Raw genomic sequence first — 26,747 nt, 5'->3', positions numbered from 1 at the left:
AATACATACAGGAAGATTTCTCTTGGTTTACAAATTGGTCAAAACATTTGGGATGATTGAAGTAGGCAACTCAACAAAATATCTAACATAGGTGCAGGGCCGTCCCTGGCGAACATGAGGCCCCAGGCAAGGTGAGGGCCCCCTCCGCAAGGTGAGGCCCCCTCCGCAAGGTGAGGCCCCACGCAGTCTGCATGATCGGCCTGTAGGGAGGGACGGCCCTGCATAGGTGTAGTAGTATTTTAGATATTTAAAATGCAGAATGTTATATATTTAACCTGTAAGTGTAGAGTAAGAACGAAAGAGCCAGGCAACCGTTTTCTCTTGGTCTTCAACTTTATTGAAGAGCAACACTTTCAAGTAAGTCTCAACTTCCAGCACTACAGTTACATGATCATTAGTAGTGGTCATTGTAGACGACGCTCAGACGAGGCCTGCGTGTAGTGTAGGCTGTTTCACATTAAAATCTCCAGAAAACAAAGAAATGAAAGAGATTGCATTGCATTAAAAGACAAAAATAAAAAAAAGTCAAAGAGGGGGAAACAACACAAGCCACACTGGCAAGTCAATCAAAAGAAAAATCATATTTGCTGTCAATTTATCTGCAATTTTTCCAGTCATTTTCAATCAATATACAATTCTTAATTCATGTTATTTAATAGAATCAAACTTGACATCAAAACTGCCCAAGTACCAGGTGTAAGATTTACTGTTTAAGTACCAGATTCTGATGCAGCTCTGTTTTTAATGTACCTAAGAAAGAAGAGAAATTAAACACACTTAAAATTCGTTTAATTGGTGCATCAGTGTTCAATACTTTGATATACACAGGTTTGTATATACCTTAATAATATATATCTTTAAATATATTCATTATTTGACATAATGAACGTTGGCCTCCCCAAAAAAAGAAAGAAAAGGCAAATGTGGTTGTTCTAACCTGATACGATTCAGATCCCGGCCTTTACAATAGCAGCCTTTTTTAATTTTTTTAATCCATCAATTCGTTCTGTCCGAACATCCCCAGGGTGCGAGACACATATATCAGGTGTTGAAATATATTCTGTAGAAAACCCTGAAACATACAAAAAACTCTCTCCGGTACATTGCAATTCTCGTGAGTGTCGTTTTACTTTGTGCACGAGCAGTTTAAAACTCAAAGACGGCAAAACAAAACAAAACGAAGAGGTGCACCTTCATTCCCCACAGTGTACTCTGATTATTTTAGTTTTTTTTTGATATTACAGTTTCTTTCTACAACTATTCACAGCTTCGAGATTAGGAGGCTGGAGAAATGAGATGTTAGCCTCCCCGTTTACTAACCTGTCGTAAAGTGAAAAAATATAATTTCCATTCTGACCGCCTCGGGACACTGGGAGCGCATCTCTAATGCCACTAAATAACTAAAATCACAACATTCATAGAGACATACCTCCCTGTATTTCAGGAGAAAAACACAAAACTCCCAGAGAAAAGGGATCAGCTTTGGATTATAATACTTGGCCGGATTAATCATTGTGCAGGCAAGAGGTTATAAAAATATATACAAAGAGTATACATGTGGAGTACAGAGGAGATAATCACTGGGTATTACATTGGAAAGTCATGCTAATCCAAAACCTGGCTGCATCACATCCACCGTTTGTGTTAAAAAAGGCACAAGATACTGTAGCCCCTCCTCTGTGGTGATGACAGACAGACAGGAGGTCGTCTCCATAGCAACACAGTGAGATATTCTCCATTATCTGTTCCAATTAAAGGCTTAAAGGGGAACTCCACCGATTGGACACACACAAGCTGTTTTCACGTCTTGGGAAGTGCCACTACATAGGTTAAAAATAAATAAAAAATGGGTTTGTTTTGTACAACTATATGTGTAATATACAAATAAATATAATTGGGCAGTATGAGCTTGCTGTTTTTATGTGCTTTTGAAATTGGCAAAAACAAATGAAACCTGACTGACAAAAAAGGCAGAAGGAGCCACCATTAGAACACTTGAAACGCTAGAATGAAGTGGTGCATTATGGGTGATGTAGTACCAAGTTGTGGATTTTTTTTTTAAAGACTTAATGTTTTAATTAGCATTTTACTTTTGTGAAATAAGAAAACCTGACTGGAAAAATTCGAAATAAACAAAAACGGCATAATTAGCGGCGACACACCTGAATTGAACTGTTGCATTATGGGCAATGTAGGCAAAAGGTTTAAGTCAAAGAAAAAAAAAAGTTAAATAAAAATACTAAGTGTGTATCTGTGTGATACACATCTTAAAATTGCAAAACACGGATACATTTTTATTTAAAAGTGTGTCACAGTGACGTACCTTAAATGCATTTACTCTACATTGAAAAGTTAATAAATAGTGACAGAGAAAATAAAAATAAAAGTCACCTTCATACAAATAGCAATATCGTTTTTCCATTGTTGTTTTAATGACGTCACTTTGACACACCCTCTTTTTTCTCCTTATATTAACGTGAAATTCTTGCAGATTTTTTTTTAGCAATAGCTTTGGTTAAGACGCACACTTCATTCAGATGGAAACTTCACATCGTGATTTCCCCATTTTTAAATCGGTGGAGTTCTCCTATAAGCAACAATGACATTTATACATTTCTTGCAGTGTGACAAAAGCCTGTATCTCTGTCCATCATCATATCAGTGTACAACGAGTAGAGTTCATGAAGTTGTAAAAAAAAAAAAACCTGCCACACAGAGAATGTGGTTAATGATTACTGAGTCGGCCATACAGAGCTACTGTATGAGAATTAACTGTACAGACATGCGGCGAGGAGGAAAGTAAAGAACAAATACATGCATTCAGTCCGCTCCGAGAGGCGAGACATTTTGGAAGACAAACCCCTTTTTAAGCATCGGATTAATGCAGTTTCATATCTAGATGTTATTCATCTATCGTGACTAGTCGCTAAGGCATCACAGACATATGTTACCATGCTCTGAAGTGATTTACAATTTATACAGAAAGGAAAAACAAAAACATGCAGATTGCCATAAATTGATACATCCAAATTATGTAGAAACGTTTGGAAAGAAATTGTCATATTGCTAGCATTCCTACTGCTGACATTCTGCAAGAAAAGGAGCACCGTGTCAGTGTTTCTGAAGGGGCTTCAATTATATCGTTCGCACTATGATTGTGCCAACTTGTGGAAAGAAAGTGGGGGAAAAAAGTCCAAATGTTTGTGGACTTTTCCTTTTCCCTTGTAAGATTAGATTCTCAGTGTCACGGAGAACAAAAAAACGTGATCAGAGGAAGTATAAAGACTTCCATTGTGTGTGTGGGGGGGGGGGGGTTTCTTTAGAAAGACACACTTTACTGCATTGGCTGGGTCGAAGGTGTCCCTCTGAATCAGTGATATCACAACAGATAACATATCAAAGGCTAAAATCACTCGGTACAGTAGAAAGTTGATTTATCTCATGACGACGGGAGGTCTTTGTAAGGCAGGGGGAGAGGTAGAACAAAACCAAAAGCTGGACAGTGGAGTATCCAGTGAGGCAGAGGGTTGCGATGGATGTAAAAATGAATTGGATTGTAACTTCAGGGCGGGTAAAATAAAAATACAGCGGGGCGATGCCGACACAATGAATACTGAAAAGGCAAAAAATGGTCCTGTGAGACGCCCGTGTCCACAGAGAGGCTCTTTCTCTCTTCTGTCCTCCATTGTTTCGACAAAAGCTCTACACCCATCGTCTTATTTCTAAAAGCTCACCCTCTGTTTTTTGTGTGGCCGCTACGAACGCTCCGAGTTGATATTAACTTGACTGACTCTTCTATTGACTATAGATCTATATATCTAGCTATTGACGTCACTCTTGAAATTGAAGGAGAAGCTTGATTGTGTTATTCAGAGAGAAACAATTATAACAAAGACGAAAAAGCGAATTTGTCGTACATGAATGTTGCTGCCAGTGAGTGTTTCACTTCCATATCGCCCTCCGTAGGATGAGGACAATCTCGTGTTCGACCGTGTCTTTCAAATCGGGAACGATCATTACAAAACCCATAAAGCGAATTTGGTGCACACGGATGTTTTCTACGGTGAATGACATACGAGGATCACCCTCCGTATGTGGAGAAGCTTGATTTTGACCAAGTCTGTCGGCCATTGAAAACCCCCAAAAGCTCAATTGTTTTGCATGAATGTTTTTTTTACGTTGAGCTGTAGAACCTATAGAACCATCTGTAGAACCTTTATCTCCATCTCTCTATCGCAGATTGCCCCCCCCCCCCGTACGTGGAGGAGAAGCTCGTTATTGACTGCTTTCAGATGGAAGCAACCATAACAAAAACCGAAAAGCTCATTTTTTGTACATGGATGTTTTCTCAGCTAAATGTCAAACTGTTATCGTAGGACACGGACCACCCTACGTATGTGGGGGAGAGGCTCGCTTTAGACCGTGTTTCTCCATTATATAAAAGACAGAAAAGCGTATTCGTCGTACTTAGGTGTCTCTCTCTATTGTTAGTGTTGAACTCTTATCTCCGAATGCCCTCCGTACAAAGACGAGAAGTTTGTTTTTTTACCATGGAAACAGCTAGAACTAAACCAAAAAAGCTAATTTGATGTACATTGATGTTTTCTCCGGTGAGCGTTGATCTGTACGCGGGTCGCCTTCCTTTCACGGACTTTCCAGCTGATGTCAAATGGAAAACATGTCAAAAGTTGTCGAGATATCGTCCAAGAAACATTGGAAAAAGCCTCTGCTCAGAAAAAGACGCTATGTGGACACAGGACCTACAGGGTGTCTTTCCTGCATGCATATTCTAAATATTTTAATATATATATAATCCGAATTGTTCACGGGGCGTTGGAGGGGCATGGCTGGTGATAGGCAGGTGCCACTTTCTTACAAGGAGGCCACAGCAGGTGATACTGTAGAAGAGGCATTATGGTGTTTTCCTGTCTCTTTTATATATCTATCGTGAGGTCTGATGAGTTTTAAGACGAGAGCCCTGTAGATTCACGAACACTGCACACGGGAGCGTCTCCTCGAGCGTGGACGGAGTAGATGAAGGATGTTCGGGGGGGGGGGGGGGGGGGGGGGGAATCAGCGAGAGATGGTCGTCTCCTGAAGGCGCTGTCAGACTTTGCGATCCTGCAAAAAAAATCCTGTCTTTCGCAGGCACTTCAGAGGCTGAAGGAGGGGGGGGGGGGGTATATGATGGGTCAAAGGACGAACGAAAAGGTGACAGACGGAGTTAAAAGTGTGCTTTCTGCCTCCGTCCCAACACTGAGCTGCAAAGGCTGGAGCTCGAGAGTCTCTTTGTCTCGTGTCGGGACTTAAAGGACCATCACGTGGGTCTGTGAGGAGTTCCCCTTCCTCCTTACTTCCTGTTCCTACATTTCCTTTCGCTCTCTTCAGTCCGTGTGGTTGTTGACGTGCTTCCCGTCTTTTTTCTCCACCTCCTTCTCTGTTACCTCCTTCTTCTCCGATACCTCCTCCTTTCCTTTCCTCGCCCCCCCTCTTCCTTTGATCACCTTGTAGCAGCCGCGGGCGATCTTGTACATCCAGATGACGTTCAGGATGTCCAGCGCGATGCAGGAGGAGATCCACGCCACTTGAGCGGCGAGGCCCAGCCTAGTGAAGGCCTCCGTGCCGAAAGTGGCAAAGACGCTGGACCAATAGGACGGCATGACGGCACAGCGGACCAGGAAGAAGACGACCGCCATGGCAACGCCGTTTATAACGACGAGGCGGTGAGAGCGAGGGTACTTTAACGCCTCGAAGAACCACCTGCAGGGAGGAAGGGGATTTTGTTATTGATCATTTGTAAATTCAACTTTTTTTTTTTTTTTTTTCTATCTTTATCCGTTCATTGTGTCTTTAGATTCATTCAAAAATAGATTAAAAAAAGTTTATATGATTATATTTGTTACTTTTGATTAAAGTAATTTGTTATTCTAAAAATGGAGCAATATTCACTCGACACAATTGAAGTAAATCAAGTATTTTGATTATGATCCTAATTACTTTCCCCTCAATTTTCGCTGCAGGACTTTTTGTTTTGACAGACAGAAATAGAACACTTGTTGCTATGCATTCTGGGATATGTTGACAAATAGAGGGTAAAGAGATGCTGACTCACCTTTGGTTCACAAACGGTGTGGACAGTTCTGAAATGAGGCGGAAGTTTGCAAAGTAGGGAAGCACGCCTCGGGTCTGCAATCAAATCAAACTTTACTTAGAGAGCACTTCTCAAAACAAACACGGTAACTCAAAGTGCTTCACAAACCGAACACTGAGACAATTTACAAAACATAAACAACAACAACAATACTATCTCCCCCTTCCTAGGGAGTAACCAGAGTAACACATAGCTTTGTGATTATGACCTTAATCAAAGAGAGAGGAACAATTAAACATTTGGACATTGGAATAGTGTCATGTCTCCAATTGCTATCTAAGTCAATACAATGGTCAGAGGTGTAAAGTAACTAAGCCAAGTTACTTAAGTAAATCACAAGTACCTCTAAATTGTACTTGAGTATTTCCATGTCATGCTACCCTGTACTTCTACTCCACTACATGTATTTAATACCTTTAGTTACTTCTCAGATGTGGATGAATGATGTGAAATCTAATCAAGTGTTAAATCAGACTTTAGTTCCACCTGGAGTAAATCCACAAGCTACCCTGCAGTATACAAAGTCATTCAGACTAGCTGCACCTTTAGCAGCTTTGAGAACACTTTCATGATCAATCATTATAAAACATATCATATCTATTATTCTGAAATGGACCAATCTGCACAATGACTACTTTTACTGTCGCTACTCTCACTATATTTTGATGAGAATACTTTTCTACTTTCACTTGAGGAACATTTTGAATGCAGGACTTTTACTGTGACAGAGTATTCCTACACTCTGGTACTTCTACTTTTACTCAAGTACAAGATCTGAGTACTTCTACTTTTACTCAAGTACAAGATCTGAGTACTTTTACTTTTACTAAGCACACGATCTGAGTACTTCTACTTTTACTCAAGTACAAGATCTGAGTACTTCTACTTTTACTTAAGTACAAGATCTGAGTACTTCTACTTTTACTCAAGTACAAGATCTGAGTACTTCTACTTTTACTCAAGTACAAGATCTGAGTACTTCTACATTTACTGAAGCACAAGGTCTGAGTACTTCTACTTTTACTCAAGTACAAGATCTGAGTACTTCTTCTTTGACTCAAGGACAAGATCTGAGTACTTCTACTTTTACTCAAGCACAAGATCTGAGTACTTCTACTTTTACTCAAGTACAAGATCTGAGTACTTCTACTTTTACTCAAGCACAATATCTGAGTACTTCTACTTTTACTGAAGCACAAGATCTGAGTACTTCTACTTTTACTGAAGCACAAGATCTGAGTACTTCTACTTTTACTGAAGCACAAGATCTGAGTACTTCTACTTTTACTGAAGCACAAGATCTGAGTACTTCTACTTTTACTCAAGTACAAGATCTGAGTACTTCTACTTTTACCCAAGTACAAGATCTGAGTACTTCTCCCACCTCTGACAATGGAAATACATTTACTGAAATAAAGCCGGTACTTTTCAGTGTGTAGCTGGAGATTTAAAAAGAAGCTAGTATACAGTTAATTGAACCGAACGCTCCCTCTACCCCCTGAGTTTTCACACTCTAAATCTGAAGGGTGATCTACTTACCAGAACATATCCGTATGCATACAGCGCCGCCAAGTGGTGGCAGACGAAGAAGCCGTCACCCATCGTGCTCCAGTTAGTGGCCAACAGCACGAGGTCTGAGGACAGAGAGGGTCAACACCATGAAACCACTGCTTTGTAAACATTACTGCCTTTCAAACAGGTGGAGAAAGTGGAACACAGGTAAAGCTGGCATGTTATAGGACAAGGGTCCCCAAACTTTGCCCTGCCAAGGACCCCCATATAGCATTATCCTCTGGCGGGGAACCCCCTGTTGCAATTTTTTTTTTTAATGATGAGTACATCATGATGGAGAATATGAAAAATGTATCATACAGCTTAATACATATTTGTATTAATAATTAATAATCAGTTATTCTTCTAAAAAATGTTTGTATTTATCTTTTGTTTGTCATTCATTACATTAATTGTGTGTTCTGTTAAAAACATTCTTAACACAATATTAAACAGTAAACATATTTTTAAAGCATTTTTAAAAAAGGGATTTCTTTCTTTATATTATATAATTTTGAACAGTAATATGAACAATTAACATGTTTTTAGCATTTTTGAAAGCTACTTATGCCTTAATAATATTATATACAATATTCAAAAGTAATATTAACAATAAACATATTTATATTCATATGTATAAACATCAATATTTGCTACATCCGTGCTCTCATCCAGCTGCAGAGCGAAATATTCACTAGCTCTCACTTGCTCCAAAAGCTGAGCAGATACTCAGTTTCACTCTCAGTAGCGGCAGCTCGATTCTGATTGGCTTGAAGGGCGGTCGTGTGATTTAAAAACAAAATATATATATATTAATAAATAAAAAATATTAAAAGATTGGCATCAAAGGACACATACAGTAGATTGATAGATATGCAGTTATTAATAAAATCAACAACAAAAAAATTCCCTTTCCCTCAAACTTTGCGTGACCCCCCTGGCGGCCCCCCAGGGGGTCGGGGCCCCCACTTTGAAAAACACTGTTATAGGACACCTGAACTCTGGTCGTGACCTTTCGAGCAGTGCTTCTCAAACTGTATTCAGTAATGTACCCCCTTTGAAAACTTTTTCTCAGCCAAGTACCCCCTGACCGACCCCGACATGTTTTGATAGAAAAAGCCTATTTAAATAATTACAATACAGTGATGTTCCATCAGTGTGGGATTGATGAACTCCGTCATGCATGAATTACAACAAACTAAGGATATGTTCATCTGTATGCATGAAAAAATAGCGAGTTTTTCAATTGAATTAATATATATTTAGATTTAGGTTTAGATTAGGCTTTCTAAGTGAGGACCAGGAGTTTGTAATGGATGCGGTGTGAAACGGGGAGCCAGTGGAGTTCTTTGAGGACCCCCTTGGTGGTTCTAGGAATATTTTATATAAAATTGTGTTTTCTATTTCACTTATTGTACTAAGATTATTTTTGTAATCATGCATGGTATTTTTTTTTATTAACCTATCTCCCGTACCCCCTGCAGTACCCCAACATACCCCTAGGGGCCCGCGTACCCCCATTTGAGAATCACTGCTTTAGAGTATACCGAGTAGAGAGAATACTCCATAAACACAACTTTATAGTTTCTGTTTCTGTGTTATGTCATTTTGGTTTATTTCTCTCATTGCTATTACTGTAATGGTCTTTTTATGTTATTATCATTATGTCATATTGTTTTTTTAATATAGCACCTGCATTTGTACTCTGTATTTTCTCCTGTTATTGTGTTATGTGTGGGAAAAAACAATACATAAAAAAAAAAACAGGACTTATAGCTTATATTGTCCCCCTTTAACTCATTAAAATCAATCAAAAAATCAATTTAACTAAACAAAAATAAGCGTTTCGAGCACCAGGAAAAGCGCTCCATGTTCCCATAATGACCAAGTCGCTGCACATCATCCCGCTTATTGCACGGCCACATTCTCAACAAAGTAACGATATGACTCCCAATATTAATTGAAATACTTTTATAGATTTAGAAAATGTTTTTATTGATTTAAAAAATAGTAGGCTATTATTTATTTAAAATGACATGCATCCGCTAAGAAAAATAGTCCGTTGTTACCGTTTGAACTAACGTAGCAACGGTAGGAACTGCTTCGATAGCGCTTTTGCTGACCTTTTAGATTTGAAAAAATCGCTGCTTGCTTTAAAAGTAGCACAATTCATTATGTCAACCTTTGGAAAGTATCTAGATATCCCTGCCCGAATGCCAAAGGAACTGCACACTGAATATGTTTTGCCGTTTGATGTCTATGTCTGGACCGCTGCGTAAAAAGGAGGGTTTCTGCCCCGTTACTTCTCCGCTGTTTTCTTGTCCCAGTATACAGTTAAATCGACCGAACTTCTTTCCGCAGATGTGGGCGTCCTTTAACAACGGTCAATAAATCCTTGGCAGCGGTCTGTCTGTTCTGGATTAACAAACGTGTCACATGTTCTGAAGTGACCAATCAGAATCGAGTATTCAACTAAGCCATGTAATAAATAAATGTAATGTATTATTATTAATAAAATCAGAGTTTGAAAAGGTGTCGTAATTGATATACAAATGAGCAGTTTGTGGGTGAAGTGTTCCTTCAAAGCTGTAAAATGTCATAAAAATAAGCTGTGGTCATGACCTTTGCTTTCTACAATAGTCCGAGTTATTTACACATGGGAGATAAAAACTACTACACAGGATTTTGTGACGTTATTCACTTATACAGTACGTAATAATGTGTGTGTTTTTGGTTGAATGCATGTGTTTATTCACATATTAAAGTGCAGATTGGTGTTATTATAAACCTGACATATTAGTGTTTCTACATATAATCAGTGAAATTCAGATATTTAAATACCGCTTTTCTTTGTGTGCTTACATTGAATGACATGGACTTTGCACCGGTACAAACAGAAATCATCTCACCATAAAGGAGGTAGCCACAGGTTATGGCTACATTTAGTTTGACGAGACTGGGGTCACCCCTGTGGAAAACAAAGAACACGTTGTTAAAAAAACATTCAACACAAAGCTTTAACTACAACGGGGGTATTCAACTCAAATTCAACGAGGTCCAGTTAGAGGAAAATCTCCCCATGCAAAGGTCCGGAACATCAAAATGTCTAACTTGCTTTATGACTTAGTGTGACAGATATGGAAGTAGCCTAGTAGCTGTATCAAAGTCAAAGTAGTCCATGTCATGGGGTTTACCTTGGTTGCTGATTGGCTAATGGTTACACATCGTTATGACATCATAAAGTGGCCAAAATCTGATCAGCTCATTTTCAGACAGGTTTTTATAGAAATGGATCAAAAAGAGAGAGAATCTTTGTTCCTGAAACTTTCAGAGTCTCTTTCCACAGAGGGGACACATGTTGATGTAGAAGAGACATGAAGAAGAGGGGACACATGTAGATGTAGAAGAGACATGAAGAAGAGGGGACACATGTTGATGTAGAAGAGACATGAAGAAGAGGGGACACATGTTGATGTAGAAGAGACATGAAGAAGAGGGGACACATGTTGATGTAGAAGAGACATGAAGAAGAGGGGACACATGTTGATGTAGAAGAGACATGAAGAAGAGGGGACACATGTTGATGTAGAAGAGACAACCAGTAAAATAAACAACTAGTAACACTAGTAAACAAATTAAGGCAAATACATTTTTGTTTTGAGTTTGTTATACATTAAAAGAAAAAGGGGAATGGATGAATTTCCTTCAACTCTTGTGCGTCAAACCACAGAAATTAAATGGCTTAAAAGAGTCCAGCAGATGGGGCAATGCTTCACAATTAATACTTGTTGTTATTCACATATGGGGTAATCATACAGAATTAAATAAACATATGATTTATATATTAATACAGACTCAAGAATATACATTTACAAGATTTAAGTATTATTGCCGTTACTCAAATGTTTTTTCGTTGCATTTGCACGTTGCCACATTTTTCTGAGATATCATACCAAAGCTAAAACAAGGTCCTAATTTCTGAGTTTACAAGTTGTTGTAATTGATAACAAATACAGATTTAATGCTCGACTTGAAGCAGAGAACATTTTACCCAGTTGGAAACTAAAAAAAATGTAGCGACTACACCCTTCCAACCAGTTACATGAAAATTGGGCTCCACATGTTTTCGTCATCATCTGAAAGACACAGAGCCTAAAACCACTAAGAGAATGAACCATTCTGAAAAAAAACTAAATAAAATGAACAAACACTCTCCAACTGAACATTTAAACCCAGAATAACCTTGACTAGAACATCTGTTACTGTGAAATCCATTTTTGTTTCGGAACAACGAGTAATTTAGCTTTCGCTCCGGTAACCGTTAGGTGTCCTTGTAAATAACATCTGTTCAAAGTAACAATGGAGGTCTCTGCTTCAATGGACACCCGATCCTCAGTCTCTCGTGTCGTATAGCTAATGACTCGCTGACCCACACACACACACACACACACACACACACACACACACACACACACACACACACACACACACACACACACACACACACACACACACACACACACACACACACACACACACACACACACACACACACACACACACACACACACACACACACACACACACACACACACACACACACACACACACACACACACACACACACACACACACACACACACACACACACACACACACACACACACACACACACACACACACACACACACACACACACACACACACACACACACACACACACACACCCTGAACTCATCACCTGATTTGACCTGATAGGGTTCAGCACAACATCTGTCTTTGCTGTAGGTGAATACATTTGATTGTTTAACAATAAAGTGGTGCAGGAATGAGTCCTAAAACCAGGAAATATGACTGCTATTTATTTATTAAATGTATGTTACTTTATCATTTGCCCCTTGTTTGTTTGTTCACAATGTAAAGTGGCCTTGGGTCTCTTAAAAAGGTGCTATACAAATGTAATCTATTATTAAATATCCTTAATAAGTGTCCTTATGACAATTCATTATTTAATTGTCAAACTTGGGTTTTAAGCATATTCACAATACAGTACTCCCCATATCTCAAAGTCAATAGTTTTTTTTGAATGAGTTTTTGGCAACATGCCAGAAATGAGGTCTATGTTTAACACAAGCTAACACAATTTGTTTTTGATGTGTGTGATAAAAAAAGTGTCTAAATGAGACGACTAAACGTTCAACATTAGCCACCTTTAGCTTAGCGGTGGTGACGTGAAGTCATGTGACCGTAGTGTAGTTCCTTTATAGCCCAACATTAGCTTCCTTTAGCTTAGCGGTGTTGACGTGAAGTCATGTGACCGTGCTGTAGTTCCTTTATAGCCCAACATTAGCCACCTTTAGCTTAGCGGTGTTGACGTGAAGTCATGTGACCGTGCTGTAGTTCCTTTATAGCCCAACATTAGCCACCTTTAGCTTAGCGGTGGTGACGTGAAGTCATGTGACCGTGCTGTAGTTCCTTTATAACTCAACATTAGCCGCCTTTAGCTTAGCGGTGGTGACGTGAAGTCATGTGACCGTGCTGTAGTTCCTTTAAAACCATAACGTTAGCTTTTTACTTCTTGAGATTGCATTTAAGCTTCAAAATATATAAAAGTGATGTTAATATGTGGAGATTATCCTGCTGAATTAAACATGTGAGTATCATAAAAGTGTTTTTGCCACGCTGCTTATTTTCTGCAATATCTATAAAAATACGTCATCACTGCTTGGTCACGTTCTTACCAAAGCTTTCTCCCTTTCTTCCTCTGATTATCTAACTAATCTGATGCCTGATTTACAACCATGTGCTCCTCCTGTTAACTGATCAGCTGTATCTCGTTACCTCTGCACTCAGAGCCACAGCAAGCAGATATAAGATTGGATAACGTTCCTCCTATCTGACAGTGTGATAGTCACAGAGTCCAAAGGCTTCCTGATAATCACATCAGGGTGAAGCAGCTTCAGTGAAATTAAATGTACAGCGAGTGAACCCACGCACCTCTAACAATGTCAGGAGTGGGATATGGTCTAGAGAGGGAGGTATGGAGGTCTTTACCCGGGAAGTGTGAAATATGAGCGCCTAGTCATGCAAAATGCTTTCATTAAGTTAAATACATTTTGTAGTCCAGGACTTCGCTGCAGCGCCACGATACTTCATTCAGACATTTACACAGGATTTGCCTTTTACCAAATATGTTTTAATCACCGTGATTTAAATATTTCAATTTGAATAACATCTGGTTGATTTGGCATCCCTACGTTTAAGATATCAACAATAAATTAAGTGTCAAAGTGTACTTTTGCAGCTTCACATGCATTCAATCTAAAATGACCAGCATTTATGGATTCAACTATAATCAAAGTTACTTAAAGGAGCGACAAGTGTTGAAAAAAAATTGTGTAAAAGACGAGGAATTATCCGCACAATGATCACTACTTCCCAAACACACGTTTTAACTAAACCCTTAACACACATTGTTTGTAGAGCATTTCCACGTTAAACATATTTTTTCTTCAATGCCGTTTGCTCAGCTTGCTTTACTGATAAATAAATAAATGTAAACACATTCCCAGATGTTAATTCCCACCGTCTGTTATGCTGCAAGTCAAAGATATCAAGTGACGTAAGCACTCCAGATTTTCTGTCTCAAAACCCACCGTTTGAACTCAGACTTCAACAATTTATAATTAAATAAATCTGCATGTAGCGCTTAGAAAGGTTCGGACATTTAAAAGCTAATATACTTGCAGGTTTCTCGTTTTATTGCACGTTGGTTTGGCTAAAAGCATCAGTAACGTAATGACAAGAATATAAAAGTGTTCTTGCAGGAGTGTCCAAACTATAACAAAAACTATAATAGAGAATGGCCCACAAATGAAACTTGTGCTTGTCTTGTAGTTCTTAAATATATATGTACACATATATTACTCAGTAGTATTCATGTGTTAGTAAGCCCACTTTTCAAATAAATTCCGTCAATTAAAGTTGAAAACATTTTCTATCAAATCGAAGGTGATAAGAAAAAAGCCCAATTACTTATTTACACAACAAGCTTGAAATATACTCTTCCTATTTCCCCTTATTGTAATCAATCTGAGGCTTCTGTTTAAAGGAATGAGCTGCCAACTAAATAAATGAAACCCTCTGGAGAGCTGGGATTGTTTTTCTTAAAGCATATTCAAGTATTAAGCATCATTTACCTACATTTGATTGATTTTGCTAAATTATAACTTCACTTATGAGGCAATAAACCTCCCCTCTAGTGAGTGGCCCAGCCCTTCGTATATTTTTCGGTGTCTTCCCATTTCGCCCCTTTTGTACATTAGGCCACATAAGAAATTATACTTGTTTTGCTTGGTCGTGGGTCTTAGGGTTATGGTTAGAGTTTATAGATCTAATGATGCATCCCATGCATCATTGCATTAAGTCTGTTGACAAATCAGAGGCTGCTGTATGTGGCCCTCGGTGAAAAAAGTTTGGACACCTCTGCCTTAACTCATCGCATTGCTGTACGTGTTGAGTCCAGAGAAGCTCATCAAGAAAAATGCAGCACTTGTTAACAGAAGGGATTATAATAACAGCCGGGCTGAGTGACACTGAAAGCAGTCTGGCTCTCGCTCTTTATTCAGAACGAGAACAATGCGGCTGTGTGACACGTCTTAATGATGCTGCAATACAACCAGATCGACTGGAGAATTATCGCTTGCAACAAGGTGAGCTTTTAGAGGCATTAGGACACAAGGTGCAAGTGGGGGATAAGTTGGGAAATGTAGCAATGGAAGGGACTGAGGAAACGCACAGTCATAGCAAACTGTTGAGACTTAAGTAGGAACACAGATATTACGCTAACAAAGAAAACGTTTCCTAATATAAATCGCCTTTTCTTCTTGGGAGCTGAAGGAATTCAAATAGGCGCTTTCACACCGGAGTACTTTTCCCAGGAATAGTTACGATAGTTCCTGGGATTTTGCGTTCCACCAAAAAGATCTGGAACTAGAACTTTTTTTTGGCGAACCTTTTCACCCCTCTTCAGTGCCCGCTAAAAAAGGTTCGAATTTCTGATTGGCTGGGAGAATTGCAAACCACGCCCCGTAAAACTCTGAAAAGTTTTGCTGGCATTAGCATTATTAGCATTAGCATTAGCCCCGCGCACCAACGGAGAAAGAATAACTTATGGCAACACAAAATAAAACATGGGAGCGGTGGAGATGAGGAGGTGTCGGCGTTCTGGCGATTTACTCGGAAGGCTTCAGTAGAAGCTGCTGGGAGTCCCAGCAGCTTCTACTGAAGCCTTCCCCAACTCCGGGGACTTCCGCCCGGGGACTTCGGGTGGCAGTATACGCCGTGAAGTGGTTTGCGGCCTGCCAGTAAACCCAAAGCAGAAGAAGAAGAAGAAGAAGTGACTTCAGCGGCTTCATTTGACTAATCCTCCCTCAGGGAATTATTCCGGTGTGAACGCGATCTGCTCTTTAGTTCATCAGAACTAAATGATGGGAAAAAGTCCATAAAATCTTTGAAAAATAATTTGTAGGGATGATTTTGATGTTATTTCATTCATGATAATGGAGGGGATGCACATTTTGCATCATTGTTATTGAAAAATATGTAAATACATTAATTTCTTTAAAAGATACTAATCAAACTAATATCAAAATAATTGAATAAAACTAGAATTTTAACAACATTTTTGTTATTTATTAAAACATTTAAACGTTGATTTAATTAAATATAATTTGTATACGCGTTTCAGGTTAGTTAGAAGCAAAATAGAGGAATTTTAACTCAATTCTACTTAATATTTTTGATTTAAACTAACCCAATACAATCATGTTTAACAAGTGCACAAAATAAATTAAATTTGCTTTGAGTGCTAAATATTGTACATTTAAATATAGCACTATTGTAATTTCTATAAATTGTATTAATTGTGCAGCCATTATTTCCACGTACAAATCGCCATTTCTTTGCGGGCGATAAAGCAATTTAATGATAGAAATAAGTGCATTTTCCTACACAAAGAGCCTTGCTTACAAGACATTAAGCACCTGAACAGATGATGATTTGTAGCGGGAGGAGGGAGAAAAGCCCCCCGTTTTGTTTCTCCCCCTCTTAGCTGTTCACACACCCTCCATCAGCGACACAGAGACAATAAGAGCGAGGAGGTGTGCGGCATTGATTCGATAGAAGGAGATGTCGGGTACAACGGACAGATAGACGAGGAGGGGGGGCTTCATGACGAGAGAGAAAGTGGGAGGGAGGGGGTTTAAGAGCACTAGGCTGCTGTTGTTTGCTATGAAAAGGAGCCTTGATGGAGGATCTCTAGTCTGCTAGAGAGGAAACAGAAGGAGAGCGAAGCAGAGGAGGAAGTGTGGCAAGAATAAGGAAAGATGAAGAGTTTTAAAGAGTCCTCTCCTGCTGATGTTCAGTTGTATATCAGTATGTAGTGTCTCTATTTTAAAGAGTCCTCTCCTGCTGATGCTCAGGTGTATATCAGTATGTAGTGTCTCTACTTTAAAGAGTCCTCTCCTGCTGATGTTCAGGTGTATATCAGTATGTAGTGTCTCTACTTTAAAGAGTCCTCTCCTGCTGATGTTCAGGTGTATATCAGTATGTAGTGTCTCTACTTTAAAGAGTCCTCTCCTGCTGATGCTCAGGTGTATATCAGTATGTAGTGTCTCTACTTTAAAGAGTCCTCTCCTGCTGATGCTCAGGTGTATATCAGTATGTAGTGTCTCTACTTTAAAGAGTCCTCTCCTGCTGATGTTCAGGTGTATATCAATATGTAGTGTCTCTACTTTAAAGAGTCCTCTCCTACTGATGTTCAGGTGTATATCAGTATGTAGTGTCTCTACTTTAAAGAGTCCTCTCCTGCTGATGTTCAGGTGTATATCAGTATGTAGTGTCTCTACTTTAAAGAGTCCTCTCCTGCTGATGTTCAGGTGTATATCAGTATGTAGTGTCTCTACTTTAAAGAGTCCTCTCCTGCTGATGTTCAGGTGTATATCAGTATGTAGTGTCTCTACTTTAAAGAGTCCTCTCCTGCTGATGTTCAGGTGTATATCAGTATGTAGTGTCTCTACTTTAAAGAGTCCTCTCCTGCTGATGTCCAGGTGTATATCAGTATGTAGTGTCTCTACTTTAAAGAGTCCTCTCCTGCTGATGTTCAGGTGTATATCAGTATGTAGTGTCTCTACTTTAAAGAGTCCTCTCCTGCTGATGTTCAGGTGTATATCAGAATGTAGTGTCTCTACTTTAAAGAGTCCTCTCCTGCTGATGTTCAGGTGTATATCAGTATGTAGTGTCTCTACTTTAAAGAGTCCTCTCCTGCTGATGTTCAGGTGTGTATCAGTGTGTAGTGTCTCTACTTTAAAGAGTCCTCTCCTGCTGATGTTCAGGTGTATATCAGTATGTAGTATCTCTACTGGGACATGTCTCCATGCTTTAATGTTCAAAAAGCTCTTTATTGTTCTCATACTGCCTGTGCTGCAGCACCTCTTCCCCCCTCTGTCTGAAACCAGAGCCCAGTCTGCTCTGATTGGTTAGCTGGCCGGCTCTGTTGTGATTGGTCAACATATATAACACACTGCAGAAAAGGTAAAAGAATCGGGCCTCTTTAATGGATGATCAAGTTATTGGAAAGGAGGGATATAGGATGGTGCAGGAATGGGTCATAAAAACGCAGAAATCAATGCATTTCACCACTTCCAGTTTCATGTTCTTGAAGTCAGCGGTTTTAATTTTTTTACTTGGAATAAGGTCTGTGGTTAACACAAGCTTACGAGAAGTTCTCGGTATCTTCTACGACATAAAATACGTCAGTAAATACCCCACTGCTGAATGTCTGAATCTTTTATATGTCTGAAAAACAGCAGTTGCTAACAAGTGGCTAATTGATACTACTAGGAATATTAGCCACCTTTAGCTTAGCGATGGTGACGTGAAGTCATGTGACCGTGCTGTAGTTCCTTTATAGCCCAACATTAGCCTCCTTTAGCTTAGCGGTGCCTAACGTTAGATTTTTACTTCTGCCTATTTTCCATTTAGGCTTAAAAAAAGCATTGTTAATATGTGGAAATGATCCTGCTGAACAAAACATGCAAGTATCATAAAAGTGTGTTCGCCATTTATTTAGTGGGAATGCCGTTACAGCTTTCCAACTATCTGTTATTCGACGCACGAAAATCTTTAATATTACGCCGGGTTATTTTGCGCCACATCGCAGAAACTCTGTTCAAACATCAAAACGTTCAGCTCTGTCGGGAATCGATGGCTATTACTTTTCTCATTCATAACTTTCATAATTCCACAGATACATCCCATAATTCATCACATTTTTAACAGGGAAGTCAATGGAGAACTCTTCATTACATGTTACTTGTTAGACGCTTTTATCCAAAGCGACGTACATACTCAATACTGTGGGCAATCCACACAGGAGCAATTTGGGGTGAAGTATCTTCAGACTTCAACAATCTTCATGCGACTTCAACTGCTAACTGTTCCTTCATACCTTCACTCAGAAACCTCATTCCAACTTTAACATGTTACACATCTTTCTGACATTATTCGTGTTACACAACTTTTAAATCTGATTCATACTTTTAGAAATATTAAACATTGTTCAGATCTTGGTAAAGAGGCCTTCTTCAGATTTTAGAGTGTGTGATGTCAGTTTGAGGACAGATTTAATTTTGCCTTCATATTTTCCAAACCCTACATTCCTGAGACATCATTTTTCATGAGAAATGTAGAAAAACATCTCGTAGCTTGAAAAATGTAAAATAATTTAGCAAAAATAATTTTAAAAAATGCCTCTTGAGAGCATGAAGTGACAAAAACGTTCAACATGTCTGCATTAAACCCCATTGTAAGTTCAGCCTCATATTTCCCCACCCCAGCAGCCGCACACCTTTAGTTAATCTGCCAAAAAGGCCACATTATTAACCCGAAAGTACACAAAAAGTAAACTTCAGATGCTCAAGTTCCTTGACATGCTTCACGCTTTGAAATGTCACTGATATATGTTATGGTTCTTCAACAAAACGTTCACATGCAAGAGGTTTATCTCTCATTCAGAACAATGCAAATGCTCTCCTCTCACTGATCACTGCACATCCCCGTGGAAACCTTTGATCTCTGGACACATCGTTAGCTCCGAGTCATGAAGCACGATGATATCATAACTCCAACTGACATGCTCAGAGCAGCAGACTTCAGATAATGGTTAACACAGCTCTAGATCAAATCTGATGTTATGTAATGTAGTGTTACTATGGCAACGCATCCCTCGCCATAGAACAGAAGCGGACTTCAGATTATGGTTAATGGTCCTGCCCTCGACAGCTCTACGTCAATTATGGGGTGTCATCATATGCCGTTTCCATGGAAATGCACCCCTCGCCATGAAACACAATGTCACTGTAACACCAATGGACACGGTCCGATCGTCCCCAAACTTCGCTTGTATATCCCCGGTCCATGCCTCAACAGCTCTACGCCAAATCTGAGATCTCACCATAGGCTGTTTCCATTGAAACGCATCCCTCGCCAAAAAACAAAATGTTAACGTAACTGATATGAAAAGGGTCAACACACCACCAGACTTCAGATGACAGTTAAAGGTAGGGTATGTAAGTTTGAGAAACCGGCTCGAGATCGCTAGAATTTGAAAATACACGACAGGAGAAAATCTGCCACTTCCTTACAGAGCCCCTCCTTCAACACACACGAACGTGCACATGACCAATGAGTGCACGAGATACGTTTGTGCACAGATGGAAGGCTGACAGGCAGGTAGGCCATCCATTTATTTTAGCCGGGCCGGCTCAGATGATTGGTCGTGCTTTTTACAGTACCATAGATGAATTTTTTTTATGGATTTTTGTCAAAGCACTTAAGACATTCATTGCTATCGGGATGTTAAGAGCATTCCATGGAATATAACAAAAAGTGTATCTCAAGCCGGTTTCTCAAACTTACCTACCCCATCTTTAAGGGTCCAGCCCTCAACATGTCGATGTGCCATTAGTGAGTTTTCCTCAAAAGCTGTTGCCATGGCAATCCCTTGCAATAAAACACGATATTGCTATAACTTCTTTGAAAATTGTCAAAAAGTGCTAAAACTTCATGTGTGCTAACAGTCCACCCGGGAAGACATCTACGGGAAAGTTTTGAGATTTCTTCAAATGCCGTTGCCCAGGCAACACAATGCTCTCCATGAAAGACGGTTCTCATAACTTCAGCGAAAATGCTCCTAACAGCCCAAAACTTCACAGGTTTGGTAACGATGCAGCCATCAACACATCTAAGCGTATTATGTGGTGTCATCAAATACCGTTGACATGGCGACAGATCATTCGCCATCAAGTTAGTTCAATAGTTTGCAGTTCAAATATTCTACTGCTTTTTCAAGCTTTTTTACTTTCTTTTCTTCTCTTACCACACATTCAAGCTCCCAGTGTTCATGTATCATTTCAATCTAAATTCTTCACTTTCTTCTTACACATTACTTTTCAGCATTAGCAATTCAGCGTCAGCTTTTCAGCATAAAGCATTCCCACTAGCAGTTTCTTCAGGAATTGCATTCTCTAGTTTCCTACAATATCCCCAAATCCAAAGTAAAAATCCCATAATTTCTTTGTCGAGGGAGCCCTAGCAATGCTAACTTTCGAGTCTCCTCATTAAATCCCTCTTCTTGCAGGATTCATCGATGCAGATAGCAGCGAGAGTGGAAGACAGAGAGGAGACAGTAATCAGAGGCTAAATCCACTCAGAGTACGACTCTCCGGAGACTTTGCTGACACATCAGATCCACCCGCATCTCTCCAAAGGTATTAAAGTGACGATGCTTCACTAACTCCCACCTCCCATCGTCATCTGTTTCCTCCCCCATTCCCTCGTGAGCTAGTCATGGCTGCCGGTCGGAAAAGGCAGATGTGAGGAGACAGATTCCTCCTAAAAAGCGCCTGAGGCTTTCACACATTTTTTATTTACCCTGTCAGAATGACAAAGCATAATGTGTTGGTGTTCAGTCTCAGAAAGTGTTTAGAGGGTTGTATTTGCTTCCATGTCTCACATTATGCTGCTTTATTACAGTGTATGACATCGCTTGTAAGAGACAAGGTGATTTTTCTCAAAGTTTCCCTATATTTTTCTTCAAAGATGTACATTTAGAGTCCAAACTTTTGTATTTTTGTCCATTAAACGTTCAGTAATCCTAATGGAAAAGTATGTGAACAAACAAAGGGGCAAATAGCAACAGTAATTGCGCACTGTCACTTTAAGAGATCGTATCCTGCCACATCTACTCTCAGTGGATTTTACGTGAGATACAAATCTTTTGCCATTTCTTTAATACAGACTTAATAAAACCGTTTTATTTCTATTTTGAGATGTTTATATTTTAGAATTCTTTTAAATGTTTCATTATGTGCAATGCCTTTCCCAAAATGTACCAAATTGGGATCAATTACATTACATGTTACTTGTCAGACGCTTTTAACCCAAGCTACTTACATACATTCAGCACTGTGGACAATCCCCACAGGAGCAATTTGGGGTGAAGTGTCTTGCCCAGGGACACAACGACATGCTGACTGCAGTGGGACTCTAACTTGCTATCATCTGATTCGAGGAACAGCGCACTAACCCACTGAGCCACACCCTCCCCCCAATAAAGCATACCTTATCCTATTTTATCTAAAGTGTATTTTTTTTTTTTAAACCACATTACATAGTTTAGGAGTTGATGATCAGCTAGATTTCTGCTACTACTGTGTTTTTGGAGGTTTTGTTTATAAATTCACTTACCAGACGGGATCGGCGTTGACCACGTGATCGAACCACAGGATGTACAGACAGAACAAACCCACGATCAGAGCGTGCACAGTCGACACCAACCTGCAAGTAAACAATCAAAAAACATATTAAAACAAATTGTAAACATGATGACAGATCAATAGTTCAGTTTACAGTCAGTGGATTTCCCTTAAAATTGTGAAGGGGGGGGGGGGCTTCTTCTCTCTTGTTGAGTAACGTGTAAGTGATCACATTAATGTTATCCATGCCACGTGACAGTGACTCCCTCTTTATCCTGATACAGTATGACCTCTGACCTTTGGAGTGTTTATCTGGGCCACTGAGCGGATCAAGAATCCTCAACTGTCAATCAAAGTTCCTCAACTCTCAACATGCCGCCTCTGGAGGGGACAGGTACCCCCGAAAGACCCTGGCTCTTTGCCGTTAATAACTGTGCAATATATATACTAGGGATGGGAATTTGAAAGCAAATTTATATTAGAATATTGGATCCCCCAAAAAAATTATAATACATTTTCAAATATAGAAACCAAACCAAGTTTTCTTTGATATTTTTCTTAAACGTCTCCTATTATGCTATTTTTAGGCATAAATCAGGGTATATGCAGGAATCCTGAAGTCAAATCTAAAACCTTTTAAGACCTTCTTTAAGACCCTTTCCATACATTTTAAGACCTCATCGCCACTTTGAGTTCTAACTGGTTACCTTGGCGACACACTTTACCTCACATTGACTATATACAGCATTGATTGTCCTTCCTCCTCATCTTCCAACCATTTGGACGCAGACTTGCATTTCCCCATAACGATGTTGCTTAGCAACCGGCGTAAACTGACCTCCGCGCATTATCAAGCAGTGAGCGTGCGATGTCCTGTTCAGATGACGTCAAATCCAACGGGATGCCATAAATAAACGACACAGAATCACACTACACAGCAACGCAATGATTACATTCAGGCAAACTGTAGAATACAACCTCTTTGGACCATTTATATACTTATTGAAAACAAGTTACAACATGTAATACCTTGGGAAATGCCGTTTAATACTTTCTAAGACCCCGTGGACACCCTGTAAAGGTATTATTCAGATTCTGCCCCTCAGCCCCTCAGTGACTGTATGAGTCCATTTTTACCGCTGAATCAGAGCAAAGTGTCTAAAAATGGAACGGACTCGGAGGAACTTGGCTAAAGGAAGTGGGAAAAAACTTTAATATAGCCGTGTGTGTGTGTGTGTAGGTTATGTTACCGCTCATGCTGCCACTCTTCGGTTGTTATTTTGATATGTTGTATATAAATAAACAAATGCACACGATTACTTTAACTACTAAGGTTCATATGATTATTTTTAATGTTTCATTGGACATTCTATTTAAACTTCCTAAATTATATAAATATTTGTATTCAATTTGATCTTTTATTTGACATTTTACTTATTGATTATTAATTGTATTTTTTTATTGGACATTACACTAACTTTTGGGGTTTGTATAACTAATGAAGCTCAGCGCAAGTTCAACCAGGAGAACCTTCTTTACTCATTAATTTAATATTCCAATGTTACTACTCTCTCTCCTCTAAATAAGTGATCGGGGGCGTCACTCCCCAGCTAACCAATCACTTCGCTCTATTCTCACAAGCCTATCATAGCGCTCCGCTAACCTTTTTAAATCTGCTCCCCCCTCTGACAGCTGTCATTTTAGGTGACTAGACGCAACCCCCCTCCACCCCTTTTCACCTCCTGTCCCTCTGAATCCAGGGTCATGCTAAGCCCCTCCCCTTCAGACCGACCCCAACTATCCATTCACCACCACCACCAGGGTCAAGCTAAGCTCCTCCTCTTCAGACCGAACCCAACTATCCATTCACCACCACCAGGGTCAAGCTAAGCCCCTCCCCTTCAGACCGACCCCAACTATCCATTCACCACCACCACCAGGGTCAAGCTAAGCTCCTCCTCTTCAGACCGAACCCAACTATCCATTCACCACCACCAGGGTCAAGCTAAGCCCCTCCCCTTCAGACCGACCCCAACTATCCATTCACCCCCACCAGGGTCAAGCTAAGCCCCTCCCCTTCAGACCGACCCCAACTATCCATTCACCACCACCAGGGTCAAGCTAAGCCACTCCCCTTCAGACCGACCCCAACCATCAATTCACCACCACCACCAGGGTCAAGCTAAGCCCCTCCCCTTCAGACCGGCCCCAACCATCAATTCACCACCACCATCAGGGTCAAGCTAAGCCCCTCCCCTTCAGACCGGCCCTAACTATCCATTCACCACCACCAGGGTCAAGCTAAGCCCCTCCCCTTCAGACTGACCCCAACCATCAATTCACCACCACCACCAGGGTCAAGCTAAGCCACTCCCCTTCAGACCGACCCCAACCATCAATTCACCACCACCACCAGGGTCAAGCTAAGCCCCTCCCCTTCAGACCGGCCCCAACCATCCATTCACCACCATCAGGGTCAAGCTAAGCCCCTCCCCTTCAGTCCGACCCTAACTATCCATTCACCACCACCAGGGTCAAGCTAAGCCCCTCCCCTTCAGGCCGACCCTAACTATCCATTCACCACCACCACCACCAGGGTCAAGCTAAGCCACTCCCCTTCAGACCGACTCCAACTATCCATTAACCACCACCAGGGTCAAGCTAAGCCCCTCCCCTTCAGACCGACTCCAACTATCCATTAACCACCACCAGGGTCAAGCTAAGCCCCTCCCCTTCAGACCGACTCCAACTATCCATTAACCACCACCAGGGTCAAGCTAAGCCCCTCCCCTTCAGACCGACCCCAACTATCCATTCACCACCACCAGGGTCAAGCTAAGCCACTCCCCTTCAGACCGACTCCAACTATCCATTCACCACCACCAGGGTCAAGCTAAGCCCCTCCCCTTCAGACCGACTCTAACTATCCATTCACCACCACCAGGGTCAGGATTGGTTCTCCCCTCCCGAACGATACACCTGCACAACGGGGCCCAATCGCCAAAATCACCATTACATTCATTTGTGTATTCCTTGCAATAAATATGTGTTCTTACATCAAAACCGTCCCGACTCCGTTTTCTCTCGTTTGCATTGAGAGGTTCCTCCTAAATACACTTGTAGAAACCATTGATTGCATGATTAAAAAAGAGAGTGCAGACAACAACAACAGTCTTTTAGATTATGCAGCCGCGCTCGATACCAGACAGCCTGCCTCTCTCTTTCTTTGGGAAAGCTTTCTCTCTGCTCTCCTTGCACTTAAGTCGTTGTTACATAAACATCAGTCTGTCACACTGAGAGCCGCGTTACGCAACCGCTCTCTGAAGTAAACCATCAGCGCCTGGCCTTTGCATTTCAGTTCACAATACTTTCAAAATAAGGACACAAAGGCAATTGTGAGCTATATGAATGACAGCTGAGTCACAACGAGAGAGAGAGAGAGAGAGAGAGAGACATATTGAATTGAGGAGAGAGAGAGAGAGACATATTGAATTGAGGAGAGAGAGAGAGACATATTGAATTGAGGAGAGAGAGAGAGACATATTGAATTGAGGAGAGAGAGAGATATATTGAATTGAGATGAGAGAGACATTGAATTGAGGAGAGAGAGAGACATATTGAATTGAGGAGAGAGAGAGAGAGAGAGAGAGAGAGAGAGAAAGAGAGAGAGAGAAAGAGACACATATTGAATTGAGGAGAGAGAGACATATTGAATTGAGGAGAGAGAGAGAGAGAGAGACATATTGAATTGAGGAGAGAGAGAGAGACATATTGAATTGAGGAGAGAGAGAGAGAGACATATTGAATTTAGGAGAGAGAGAGAGAGAGACATATTTAATTGAGGAGAGAGAGAGAGACATATTGAATTTAGGAGAGAGAGAGAGAGACATATTGAATTGAGGAGAGAGACATATTGAATTTAGGAGAGAGAGAGAGAGACATATTGAATTGATGAGAGAGAGAGAGACATATTGAATTGAGGTGAGAGAGAGAGAGACATATTGAATTGATGAGAGAGAGAGAGACATATTGAATTGAGGTGAGAGAGAGAGAGACATATTGAATTGATGAGAGAGAGAGACATATTGAATTGAGGTGAGAGAGAGAGAGACATATTGAATTGATGAGAGAGAGAGAGACATATTGAATTGAGGTGAGAGAGAGAGAGAAATATTGAATTGAGAGGAGAGAGAGAGAGAGACATTGAATTGAGAGGAGAGAGAGACATT

The 26,747-nt window shown here is 40.3% G+C and overlaps 1 protein-coding gene across 1 annotated transcript in view; it reads right to left on the bottom strand.

Annotated features, from left to right (window-relative positions):
* Nucleotides 1-314: 314 nt before the first annotated feature.
* tlcd4b (TLC domain containing 4b) overlaps nucleotides 315-26,747 on the bottom strand; it is a 40,498-nt gene continuing 14,065 nt past the window's right edge. The window contains exons 3-7 of the mRNA XM_079646845.1: nucleotides 22,511-22,600; nucleotides 10,612-10,670; nucleotides 7,691-7,785; nucleotides 6,113-6,186; nucleotides 315-5,760 (exon numbers count right to left, since the gene is read on the bottom strand). Of these exons, the coding sequence (XP_079502971.1) occupies nucleotides 5,385-5,760; nucleotides 6,113-6,186; nucleotides 7,691-7,785; nucleotides 10,612-10,670; nucleotides 22,511-22,600 (694 nt within the window). The 3' untranslated portion in view covers nucleotides 315-5,384. The remainder of the gene's footprint in view (nucleotides 5,761-6,112; nucleotides 6,187-7,690; nucleotides 7,786-10,611; nucleotides 10,671-22,510; nucleotides 22,601-26,747) is intronic.

The sequence above is a fragment of the Notothenia rossii genome, assembly GCF_949606895.1.
Source record: "Notothenia rossii genome assembly, chromosome: 8".
NCBI lineage: Eukaryota > Metazoa > Chordata > Actinopteri > Perciformes > Nototheniidae > Notothenia > Notothenia rossii.
Note: the sequence above shows the minus strand (reverse complement) of the source record. Positions and strands in the feature narration are given on the sequence as shown.